This window comes from Mesoplodon bidens, assembly GCF_964165515.1.
Source record: "Mesoplodon bidens genome assembly, chromosome: 2".
NCBI classification, from domain to species: Eukaryota; Metazoa; Chordata; class Mammalia; order Artiodactyla; family Ziphiidae; genus Mesoplodon; species Mesoplodon bidens.
In genome coordinates this window covers 63,499,411-63,512,677 of record NC_138177.1, presented here as the reverse complement: position 1 = coordinate 63,512,677, position 13,267 = coordinate 63,499,411, and the positions used below count along the sequence as shown (strand labels likewise).

The window sequence follows — 13,267 nt, the reverse complement described above, 5'->3', positions numbered from 1 at the left end:
GGAAAACTGAGGCTAGAGCCTTTATTAAGGTTTCCACAGGATTACTCAGCCATAAAAAGGAACGAAATTGGGTCATTTGTAGAGACGTGGATGGACCTAGAGACTGTCATACAGAGTGAAGTAAGTCAGAAAGAGAAAAACCAACATCGTATATTAACGCATACATGTGGAATCTGAAAAAATTGGAATAGACGATCTTATTTACAAAACAGAAATAGAGACACAGACGTAGAGAACAAAGGGGTGGTGGTGGGATGAATTGGGAGATTGGGATTGACATATATACACTATTGATACTATGTATAAAATAGATAACTAATGAGAACCTACTGTATAGCACAGGGAACTCTACGCAATGCTCTGTGGTGACCTAAATGGGAAGGAAATCCAAAAAATAGGGGATATATGTATACCTATAGCTGATTCACTTTGCTGTACAGTAGAAACTAACACAACATTGTAAAGCAACTATACTCCAGTAAAACTTAAAAAAAAAAAAGTTTCATCAGGAAAGGCAAGGCACGGTAAGGTAAACAGTTTAGGATTGGCCAATTTGAATAATTCAAGAGGGCTTTGAGCTATAGGAGTGGCCTCTCCATTCCTGGTACCTGGCTCTATGAATTTTAAAGCAGAGAGATAGGGCTCTGGATTGGTTAGTTTGCATATCAAAGGCATGCTCCCTGCTGAGCCTTTTGCTGTCTCTAAGAATTGCCTAGCTCTGGGATGGGCAGTCTCTCTTTCCAGCCAGAAAGGTTTTTAAGATGTCAGAATATCATAATATACAGAAAATTTAAAAAATATAAATGCACCCCCACACATGTATAGCCAGTTGATTTTCTGCAGAGGTGCCAAGGTAATTCAATGTTGAAAGGATCGTCTTTTCAACAAATTGTGATAGATATGCACATGGAAAAGAAATGATATAAATACAGTTTTTCCCCACCAAAGTCTCATAATAGATTACAGACTTAAAAGCTAAAGCTCTAAAACTTTTAGAAGAAAACTTAAGAGAAAATCTTTGGACCTGGGGTAGGTCAAGTTTCTCAGGCTGGACACAGAAAGCACTCACTATACAAGACATATCGATAAAGTGAACTTCAGCAAAGTGAACCCTTCTGCTCTTTGAAAACATCACTAAGAAAATGAAAAGACAAGCCACAGGCTGGGGAAAATATTTGTAATGCATATATATCCAACCAAAGAGTTGTATCCATAATTTTTAAACAGTGCTTACAATTCAGTAGTAAGATTACCCAGTAAAATGGACAAAAGATTTGAATAGACCCCTCAGTAAGATATACAGTAGAAGATGCTTAACATCATTAGTCATCAGAGAAATGAACCACAATGAGATACCATTACATACCCACTAGAAAGGCTAAAATGAGAAAGACTGACTATACCAAGTGCATGCAAGGAAGAACAACTGGAACCTCATACTCTGCTGGTGGGAATGTGATATGTTACAACTGCTTTGGAAAAGTTTGGTAGTTTCTAAAAGTGTTAAATGTGCACTTACCAACTAACCCAGCAATTCTACTCCTAGGTAGTGTGTGTGTGTGTGTGTGTGTGTGTGTGTATACACACATAGATACACCCACAATTTACTGTTACTCAGCCATAAAAGAGAACTATTGATATATACAGCAACATGAGTGAATCTCAGAAACATTATACGGAGGAAATAAAGCCAGATAGAAAGAAGTAGTACTGTTCTGGGACAGGCACAACTAGTCTGTAATGATGGAGACCAGATTACTGGTTGCCAGGGATTGAGGGGTTGAAAGTAAAGCCCCACAAAGGAACTTGTGGGAGTAATGACAATCTATATCTTTTTTTTTAAAATTTATTTATTTTTATTTTTGGCTGTGTTGGGTCTTCGTATCTGTGCGAGGGCTTTCTCTAGTTGCAGCGAGTGGGGGGCCACTCTTCATTGTGGTGTGTGGGCCTCTCACTGTTGCGGCCTCTCTTATTGCGGAGCACAGGCTCCGGACACACAGGCCCAGCGGCCATGGCTCACGGGCCCAGTTGCTCTGCGGCATGTGGGATCTTCCCAGACTAGGGCTCGAACCTGTGTCCCCTGCATTGACAGGCGGACTCTCAACCACTGCGCCACCAGGGAAGCCCTGACAATCTATATCTTAATTTTGGTGTTGGTTACATAAAACTATACTCTTAAAATGGGTCCATTTTATTTAATGTAATTTATATCTCAATACATTCTTTAAAAAATATTGCTCACTGCAGAACCATTAAGTATGCATAGATCTTATTTCTTCCTCTGTGATAAAGTGATCACAACCTTTCAGCCACTCAAAGAATGAGACTGATGTTTGAGGGAACCATTATAAGATGGTAAGCATTGGGGAAGGAAGACCAAACAGAAGGCTAAAGAAATGGTCTAGATCAGTGATATTCTTAGCGTTACATTCAACTAGAGTCTCCATTTTAACACTCCACTGCTTACTCAAAATCGTGCCAATAGTAAGAAGGTGTTTTGGGACCCTGTGGTATACAGACTTCTGGTTAACTGTCTCTTTTTCAGTCACTTTTCAATCCCATTCTCTGTCCCATATGTAGTCTTCAATTCTAAATTCTTGTTGGAGTTCTGTTTGGCAGGAGTCAAAGACTTTGAAGGTAACTGCCTCCAAAGTTACCTGCCACTTTGAGGCAGCCTCCTTTGCCCTGTTTCTGTAGCCTGTTCTCTTACCCCGACTTCCTGACGTAATGGAAATGAGATTAAACACCTCATCCATTGATGGCCCTTCTGGTTCACTTTGGGAGTTAAAAACTTGATAACTACTTGTGTTGGGGAGATAAAATGCATGTGCCCCATCTGCCATGTTCCACTAGAACTCGGCATTGACATTTTGATCAATCTAGCATGGAAGTGTCTTTAAAAGAAGTCCTTAGAGGTGAATGATTTATTTTGCCCTTCCAGCTAAAATGTATCAATTAGGTCATTCCATCTTGATATGACCTCTCACTAGATCAGAGATTGGCAAACTTTTTCGGTAGAGGGCCAGATAATAAACATGTTAGGCTTTGTGGACCATAGGATTTCTGTCATAACTATTCAACTCTGTTGTCATAGTATGAAATTAGTGAGTGTAATACTATGAATTGGCTGTGTTTCAATAAAACTTTACAGAAACAAGTGGCAAAATGGATTTGACCTGAACCTTGTACTAGATTGACTTACTTTGGGACTGTAATGTTTTTATTTATTATAAGGTTCGTCAATTAACCAAGAAACTGTAATTCCCATTTTCCTAAGGAGTAATACTTTATTCTTGTTTCTTTTGTCAACTTCTTGCCCTATGACCATCCTCCTGCCTTATTCTGTCTTTATATTTGGCCCTATCTGTCTAATTTGATTAAGGCTAGTGGGAAGGCACTCTTGTTCTACATTTGTTACAGCATCCAGAAAGCTTTTAAAGTGCTAAGTCTAATGTATATCACTAGGTCTCTAGTGTGCTCTAAGGAGATTTTACGCAAGATTTTAATCAATACCTGTCAGTCAGCTATAGCTTGTTAGCCAGCGTTCTTAGCTTTCCAGTTTTCTTTTCCCAGATTCCAGCTTTTCAGGTCTTCATGCATCTGTCAACCTGTAATTCATTAGTGTACTACATTTGACACATACAGAAGATATTATTTATTTGCTATTAAGCAACCTGTAAGTGAATGGAAAACTGTTGGGTCTCTTTTCTTTCCTGCAAGTTGCATGGCAACTCAACTATCCTAAGTTTTGCCTATAGCAGACCTCTGTAGATGATTGATTGAAAGCGGAATGAGTCATGAACATGTGATTTAAAAAAATCATGACAATATTTCATGTAGAAAATGTTCAATTAATAGTGGTTATTAATCACAAAATGAGCTTGTTGAATAAGCTGGCTTAAAAGAATTCGTTTCTTTTTTACGTATTTTAAGGCAATTTCTTTTAAATATCCCCAAATCTGAGGAAAATACCATTCCAAATTTTCAGTTCTCTGTAAGCCTAACATGGGGAGGTTTCAAGCCTTTTTGACATAATTCAGATTATTTGTTATGAATGGGTATTACAGAATCATAGATTTTTATCATTGAGAGGCTACCTTAGATATGATTGAATCCAGTCCTCTTACAGAATAAACGTCTAGTGAGCCCTGATTGTGAATTAGATGTGTTTTACTGAAACTGGATTTAATACGTATTGATCCTTCCCACATTCCATCCCACAAAATAATAAGCTGCCCTAAAATGAGTATTTAATCCAACCAAAATTCAATGTTAAATAGTATTTAAATGGGTTATTGAGCTGTAGTGGCTTTGTATCCAAGGCAGGGAGGGAAATGTTACAATAATAGTGTAAACGTTATTTTGTGTAAGAAAGAAGAAATAAATGGATTTTCTCTTTCTATTGTAACATCGCATCAATCTTCTCCTTTCATAATTAAGCAATCAAGACCATCCCAGACTGGCCAAAGCAAGAGTTGCTAGGGATTTTCCTGACCTTCTTTTTTCATGACCTTAATTTCAAATAAACAGTGGTAAATATATAGTAAATTATATCTCCTAAATGGTACTGATTTTAGAATAAATCATCAGATATCTGTTGAACACCTGTTGCATGCTGCACCTAGTTGGTAGTATACTTATTTAAGAAAACCAGACATAAACAAAGCTAAAAATAAAATAATATTTAAAAATTGATAAAAGTTTACTAAGTCTTTGCGTTACAAAAGATTTCATTGGTATTACAAAAGAATTCATTGAAGCATTTTTTAACATTTAAAAATTAATACATTTAAAAGATTTTTTGAGTTACAACCAGGTTTTCTAAAATAAACAAACGTTAAAAAGTTGTTTATTAGGGCTTCCCTGGTGGCGCAGTGGTTGAGGGTCCGCCTGCCGATGCAGGGTATGCGGGTTCGTGCCCTGGTCCGGGAAGATCCCACATGCCGCGGAGCGGCTGGGCCCGTGAGCCATGGCCGCTGGGCCTGCGAGTCTGGAGCCTGTGCTCCGCAATGGGAGAGGCCACAGTGGTGAGAGGCCTGTGTACCGCAAACAAACAAACAAAAAAGTTGTTTATTAACCGTGATTTTGCTTTCTTTTTCATATAAAAATGCTTCTCCCCGAATCACAGTTATTAGATATAAGAAAAATAATTATGTTTTGCTTTTATTTATAAATATAATACATGATATTAGTCAAAGATAACAGTATTGGGAAAGTATAAAGAGAAAAACAGAAGTAGGTTTTTCTTATAGGAAAAGCTGGAAAATTATTGCCAATTTCCAGTATTTTAGCAAATCTACAATGAGCATTCTTAAGCTTATTTATGTACATCATTTAAATTAGGATTAATTGCATTATAAATATTATTTCTGTGCCAGCAAAATGCACATTGAAAATCCTGATATTTACTACCAAACACCCATCAGAAAGATTAGGGAAACTTATAATTCCAAGGACAAAGTTAGAAAGTCCCCACTTCCCTACACCCTAGAGACTTCTGAATTAATATATTCATTTATCTTTGCTATACTAATGGGTCACCTATGTTATCTTGTTTGTATTAACATTTCTTTGATCACTTGTTTGGTTTTTAGTTTTTGTTTATTGGCATTTCTTTTTTAGGCATGAATTTTCTCTTCATCTCCTTCACTTTTTTTTACTATTTTTATGGAAATATTCACCCTTTTCTTAGGTATTTTATAAGACCTCTTTGTATTTTGGTGACAGTTAACACTACATACATATTTAAAATTTTGTTTTCCTAGTTTGTCCTTTATCTTTCAACCATATTTGTGGTATTAGGTTTTCTTCCTTCTGATATACAAGTTATTTATTTTTATGTAGTTTAATGTGTACATCTTTTCATTTATGGTTTCTGGGTTTTATGTCCTGCTTTAGAAACTCTTTTCACACCTGAATATTATAAAATGTTAATTCCTATAGGGCAACAGTTTAATCATAAGTGTAGAATAGTATTTCGTTGTTTAATCTATTTAGTATACATATAGTGACCTCCTTTTTTAATTTTGTCTAGCTTAGTCGTTTTTCAGCCTTAGCTACACATGGAATTCCCTGCAGTGATTAAAAACAATTTAGACACCTGATTCTATGTCATCGGTACTGTGAGACTCTCTGGGTTGTGTCCTAGGCTGTCTATTTAAAAATATTTTTTGTTATGTATGTGTGTGGTGTGTAACTGTAGCATTATTCTAGATCTGGGGTTTTCAGCTCTCTCAGACCCAACTCCATCTTTCTATGGCAGTTATTTTTATTGTCCTCTCTACTATCTTGAAATGAAATTTTTTAGGTAATACAATCTACCTAGTTACATATTTCAAAATTCAATATCAATATAAATGCCATAACTGGAACATAAAGGAGAAAAATCATTAGGCAACTTAAAATAATATGTACTTTAGTGTGTAAATGCTCAGGCGTGACTAGACCAGAAGACATAATTAAGGAGTCACATACTTGTACCTATACAGAGTACTGTGAAAAGGGAAGTACAAAATGCAGATCAGAATATGTGTTTTATTGGTTAACAGAAATACTACAACTGGTGTTGGCTTCCGTGATATTCCCTTATGAAATACTGAGTAATTTTAGCTAAAGTCCTTAAAATGCAGTTTTCCCTTGATTTACATAGAGAATTCTGTGCTATTAAGACTATGTAAAAACAAAGTCTTTGTTTTTATATGTGAAAGGAGGTTTAGTTCTAGGCTCAGGTAATTATAAACAAGTTTGTCACCTTTATAGAACGTCTGATTGGACATTTAAATGTCCTACTGGATTTGGAGCAATTCTTTATTCTATGGAACTGTCCTACACAGGATGTCTAGCATCTCTGATTCCTGGCCAGTGAGTGCACATGGTGCTCGCCAAACGTTGTGACAAACAGAAATACCCCCATAAAATTCCCAAACAACTCCCAAGATTAGGATTACTCCCATTGGAAACCACTGTGTTTAGTTAATCAGTTTATGTTCCAAATCACTATAAATACTGCAAAACATACTAAAATGTATAGAATCTGAAGTTGTTTTTGAGTCATACATGTACTTATACATGGAATTGAATCAAAGACATCTTAATTTCTTTTTATTTCCCTATCTAAAATGCTTGTCTCCCATTGTCTTTGTTTCTTAGTGCAATATTTTAATTTCCTTTGTCTTTCATACTAATTTGTGCTTATTGTACATCATGGTTAATTTTCAACTGTGAGAACAGAAAACATTACAGTCAGTATTGTGAACAAAATCTTAATTACATCCTGTATTTGCAGTAATAGAAGAAAATAGGAAAAAGTAAGTCAAGGGGTTACCTTTGAGAAAGTGGTAGATATATAATGTGTCCCTTGAGGTCTTGACCAAGGTTAAAGTTTGTAGAGTGAAGATAATGCCTAATGTTTTTGTATGATTGTGAAGCTTTGCTTCAAAGTCAAATGCAGTTGCTTAAAAAATATCTTTGTAAGCCTTTTCTGTGGTATGCTTCTATTAGTAAGCCTTATGGTAAGATGTGACCCTAACAATTAAAGTTTTAAAAACATGGTTTTTAATATCATGGTAAGAAATGAAGTAGGCTGTAAAGTTGACACTATTACAGGCCAGTTTCAAGTGGTATGATTACTTTCCATATTTATATAGATCTGATTTGGCTTTTAGATGAAGAATGAACATCTTTTTTTGCTGAAGCAAGTGGGAAGGTAAGTATGTCTGATGTTTTCATGCAGTGATCGAGGAATAGCCTAAAGAAACATACTTCTGCTTTCTAATTACTGTTGAGAAATAAGAGCGCAATTTTAATTATGTTAAAGAAATAAAGTCATTTTTGACAAGAGTTTTCTAAAATTTGGAAGTTTCATTCTAAATAATGTCATGTAACAGATCAATTGATTCATTAACTTGGGTACATGTTGTAGTTCCTTTTCCCTGGTAAGCTTCCAGGAGGCTGAGCTGCTCAAAACTAGAGGTTTTAACAAGAGAGTTATAGATGATCCCGTATAGTTAAGTACCAATTAAAATCTGCTCTTAAGATCATTTGATCCATTATCTCAGCCTTATTCTACTAGGTACAATTCGTTTTCAGCTAGACACTTACTTTCAATACCAAATGAAAATTCTTCCACCAAAACTATGGTTCGCCCTTTAATCAGTAATCAAAAATGTCCACGCTCTAGTTTCCTATCAGTGAGTATGATCGTGAATTTGTCTGTTTAACTCACCCTCATTCAAAGATGAGCTGAAGGAAAGAAAATGTATAGGTATATTTGAGTCAGTATATACCAACCTAACTTCCCAAAGGATGGCAATAACAGTCATGGGAAACTGTGTTAATTTATTTTTACAAGTTTCTTAAATACAGCATTTTAGAACTTCTAGTAAGCTAAATATATTTCGAATCTCTAAGCAGGATCTACAATATGAAGTATTTTTCAAACTTATTTGGCAATGTAACTGTATTTATTTTAGGGATCTTACAACACATTGGTACTTGCTGATTGTTAATCCAAGACTAGCCCCCTGAAAAATAGAAACCTTTTCTTTTCACTGAGTTATATTCTACTGACATGAAAGTAGCTCTATGAAAGGCCATTGCATTGTGAACTATTGTCAAAGACATTGTCCAGTTTGCTGATTAGCATTCTTGGAATAAATTCCTCCTGTGATTTAATACTTGGTAAAGCTATGTGTTTTTCTCTTATGTCAGATGAGAATTACTCAAGCCATTATGCTTTCTTTTTGCCTTGCCTGTGAGGCAGCTCAAATAATTGTTGCACACAAGCATGATAATTACTTAGCTCTCCTGTTTAGCTTACTAAGAATTTATACTCCCCCCCTTTATATTTATGTAGCTTGGTAGTTAGATCCCAGCCCTTGAGCCTTACTTTTTTCATCTTTAATATAAGGATGACAATATCTACCATTTGGATTATTGTGAAAATCAAATGAAATATTTTTTAATTGCTTAGTCATGTGTCTAACTGTAGAATGCTAAGTAAATGCTAGAGGACTTTTTTTTCATAATTTTTACATTTTCTGTTTCTAATTTTACAACCTTATTTCATACACATCTTTACTTTGAAAGCAACTCAGTTTTATTTAGAAATGAGTAAAGTATAAATACTAAAAAGAAAAAAATCACATTAAGAGCATTGCCATAGTGGATATGAAGGAATCAAATGAGGCAACTGTGAATAGAGTTGATAAAAGAAGTACCCCTTGTAAACAATGTCTCCAAGATTTGGTTTACAAGGAAATAGCAGCAGGCAGACTACACCTTCACCCAGCAATCTGACACAGGCAGTCTTTCTGCGCAAAATGCTGTCTTGAACTTGAATCTGAGTCACAGTTTCAAAGTAGCTGCTGCTACTGTTTTGGTTGTGCTGCATGTTGTGCTGTAAGTGGAAAAGAGAAACCTCTTCTATGGGGATTTTATAGGCCCAGAATTTTGGAGTGATTGAACTTCCAACTCTCATTTGGAAAAGAACATACTAGATATTTGGTTTAGCTGTCTTCCACTTGCCAGGGTTAAATATTGGATACTCTGGACTTTATTTCCATATAGAAGTAATCCCATGTAAAGGGAGTCATGGCATTTCTGACGTTGGACTCAAGGATAATGTCCATCCACTTAGTCCTCTTATTCCTAGTGTTGCGAGATTGGTGACTGGCTCTGTGGTCTCTTCAGCCCCACTAGCACATGGCTAGGATCCTGGGAAAAGTGACTGTATAATTTATCATCCAAACCACACTTTTCAGAATGGAAAGGGACACTATTAATAATCAGGCCAGTACAACATAAGTAAACGAAGATGGTCCTGGGTGAAAATGACATTTGGTCATTTTAGCTAATAACCCCTTTCTATCTTGTCTTAAAAAAACAAAAAGGTTTTCTGTTTTTTATGTTAGCCCTCCTGAAATTTCTATACTTACTATAATAGTGCAGAAATTCAGAAAGCTATCAGCCCTGTTTTGATTTTTTTGAACCATGTGTTTTATTTTCTAATTTGGAATGATATTTTCTTTTTGTAGTCAAAATCACTGTCTATTATTGAATCCTATTTACTCACCTAAAAGGCTATCTTATAAATTATTAAGAAAGACATAATGATTCTTTATTTGGACTCTACCAGTTGGGTAATAACCAAGGGACAAATTGAAGGACAGAGGTGAAATGGAAGTTCTTGATGTCCATGCCTGGTAATTGCATACTGAACCCTGGATCATTAATAGTATTAGAATATTGCTTTCATTTTCTATTTGCAGGTATATTTAGGCTGTTGAAATTAGTGTTGATGACTCACAACATTCAAAACCAGTGTAAATGAAAGTTAAATTTTTATGTCTTATATGCCCTCCTCACTCTTGTCTTAACAGAAAAAAGCTTGGCAGGACCACAAGCGAGAATGCAAATGCCTTAAAAGCTGCAAACACAGATATCCTCCCGATTCTGTCCGACTTCTTGGCAGAGTTGTTTTCAAACTTGTGAGTATAAAACTTGTGAAATATGCTTGGGTTTTAATTTAACATAAGCACTTGCAATTGCATGTATTATTCATATTTAAGACTGAATTTAAATCCATGTTAAGGTAGAAGGTGGATTATTCCAGGGAGTGTCTTAAGACAAGACTTGTTGTTTTCCTATTAATCACAGCAGTGATGAAGTGCACCGCCCCTCTTTGAAGACCCTGTGTGTGATCTCCTGTGAATAGAAACATAAAGTCCTATGTTTGGGGCATGAGATGTTAGTGATGCCTGTTACATTGCCTTTATTTTCTACTGAGAACTAATGCACAGGGCAAGTATATAATTTTTTTGGTTGCCTCTTCAAGTGAGATTTTAATTAGATGATAATTAATCTTACAAGGAAGGGTACTTATCTTTTTTGCTTTTCTTTTTTTTTTAAGCCAACATTCACTGAAATTGTTTCTCCAGTCCCTTTCCCTACTCTGCCAAAGCAGCTAGTGGATTCCCTGAAATCCCCCTCTGGTGACACCTTCCAGTTTTTTTTTTTGGCAGGCTTTAGAATGAATATCTCTTTATTGCAGGCTTCAGCTCTCTTGTGTCCTGTTGTCTGTTAACTTCTTCTGGCAATAAAATTTCATAGAGGAATTTAGGAATGTAAAAGTATATACCTAAAACTGATGCAATGTTATATATCAACTACATCTTTACTAAAAAAAATGGATTTAGAATACCAAATTGGCATTGTCTTTGGACTGAATATACAACACCTGTCACATATACGTACTACTATTTTTAAATGTACATATTGTGTTGAACTAAAATACACAAATTTATTTCAAAGCTTTAATAAATTCAGAGCAACTTTGTCATTATGCGTTTCTTTAATCACTGGATATTAAAAGTATAATAATATTATATTTGAGTCTGAACTTTTTTTTTGCTTTATTAGTATTGAAAAGATAGAGAACCACTGTTAGAGCAGAAATAGGTTGCTTCAGAATCACCCAGGGCTCTAGTTCTCAGTCTTCACCCCGACCTACAGAATCAGAATCTAATAGAAAGTAACTGTAATGATAGCTACTTTCTGTTGAGCACTTACTACTTCTAGGCCCTGTGCTAATTGCTTTACATGATATACCTTATTTCATTCTACAACAACTCAGTGCTATTATTACTCCTGTGTTTCACATAAGGAAATTGACACCTCAAGTTTAAGTAACTGCCCAAGGTTGCACAGTTTGTAATAAACTCTTATTTTTATTCATCCATCTTTGCTTTTCTATAATAATTAGTAGTAAAATCCTTACAGTGATACAAGTCTGTGGTAGAATTGGGGAAAAAAAGAAAAGAATGGAAACTTCTTGTAAAAGAATTTTGTGTTTGGAAATTAAATTGGTGGGTCAATTTGCAACACAGATTTTAAAGTTGTGACTGATTGAATAATTTAACTCTAAGAATGATGAGAAGGATAATATAGAAAATTATCTTTTTAACAGACTTGCATTTGAATATTTAAAGATATGCAAACATATTCATTTATATATTGGAACACTTGAAATTGTTTTTGGTGTTTTCCCCCCTTCTTCATAGATGGAAGAAACACCCTCTGAATCGGAGAAACTTTACTCATTTTATGATCTGGAGTCAAGTAAGTGATTCTCTATCAGCATCTTAAAAGTTCTATCATTTATTTGCTGAACTGATGAGTTGCCTTTTTTTTTTTTAAACTTTGTTTTTCTGTCTCTTTATTATGTGAGGCAGCAAACCTTTTCATGCTTTTATATAGACACATTAGCTTACTTAATTTATTCTAGGGTAGCTTTGGCCCTAGAGGAGTTTGTGAGGTGCCATAGAGGTGTCCAAGTTAGGCAGTGAGGAGAGTATAACCCTTTGTCCAGCTGACAGAATAAATTTTACTTCTGTTTTTCCCTCCTCTTTCCCTTCTTCCCACTCTTGGTTTCTTTTTGATGTTAGGAAACAGTAATGTGAATGGGGCCTCCAGGGAACATTTAGATAATAAGGAAAGTAGAAAGTACCGATGACTTAGGCTCTCTGACAGCACTGAGCGTTGTTCTTCTCCTGAACTACCATGGTGGTGGCCAACCTCCTTAACACTGAGAGGCTTTGCAAATCTGAGTGTGAAGTGAACGTAGGGTTTATGTTTCTTTCTATTGGCACAGATCACAGATCCTCTTCATTGAAGTTGTAAATGACTTTTAAGTCAAAAGTAGCAAGAGCTCATGGAGTAAATGTGCTACACAGTTTAATATTTCTAGATGGAGGCAAATAAAATCATCTAGTACAGATTTATGGTTATGGAATCCTAAGAGCCAATGATAATAAATTATTATTTAAGGAATCATTGGGTTAATTTGTTCTGTTGAACAAGTAATTTAAATAAAATATGTAGACCGGACATGAGCAACAGAGTTATGCTGTAGTTTCATCTTGATCTATCTTTTCAAGTTTTAATAGAGAACTAGTCATTTTTTTCTTCTTTTTGCGGTACGCGGGCCTCTCACTGTTGTGGCCTCTCCTGTTGCGGAGCACAGGCTCCATATGCGCAGGCTCAGTGGCCATGGCTCATGGGCCCAGCCGCTCCACGGCATGTGGGATCTTCCCGGACCGGGGCACGAACCCGCGTCCCCTGCATCTGCAGGCGGACTCTCTACAACTGCGCCACCAGAGAAGCCCCATTTTTTTCTTCTTATAATACTGGTAGGTAAATAACATCTCTTGCAGTGAGTTTTACTATGAACATTAGCCCTGCTCAGTAGCAGTGTCATACACGCTGCCTT

At 35.7% G+C, this 13,267-nt stretch overlaps 1 protein-coding gene across 2 annotated transcripts in view; it reads left to right on the top strand.

Moving 5' to 3' along the window:
* Positions 1-13,267, top strand: part of SMYD3 (SET and MYND domain containing 3) — a 754,146-nt gene that overhangs the window by 199,028 nt on the left and 541,851 nt on the right. For both annotated transcript variants that reach the window (XM_081224651.1, XM_081224650.1), the window contains exons 3-4: positions 10,380-10,487; positions 12,060-12,117. In XM_081224651.1, the coding sequence (XP_081080777.1) occupies positions 10,380-10,487; positions 12,060-12,117 (166 nt within the window). The remainder of the gene's footprint in view (positions 1-10,379; positions 10,488-12,059; positions 12,118-13,267) is intronic.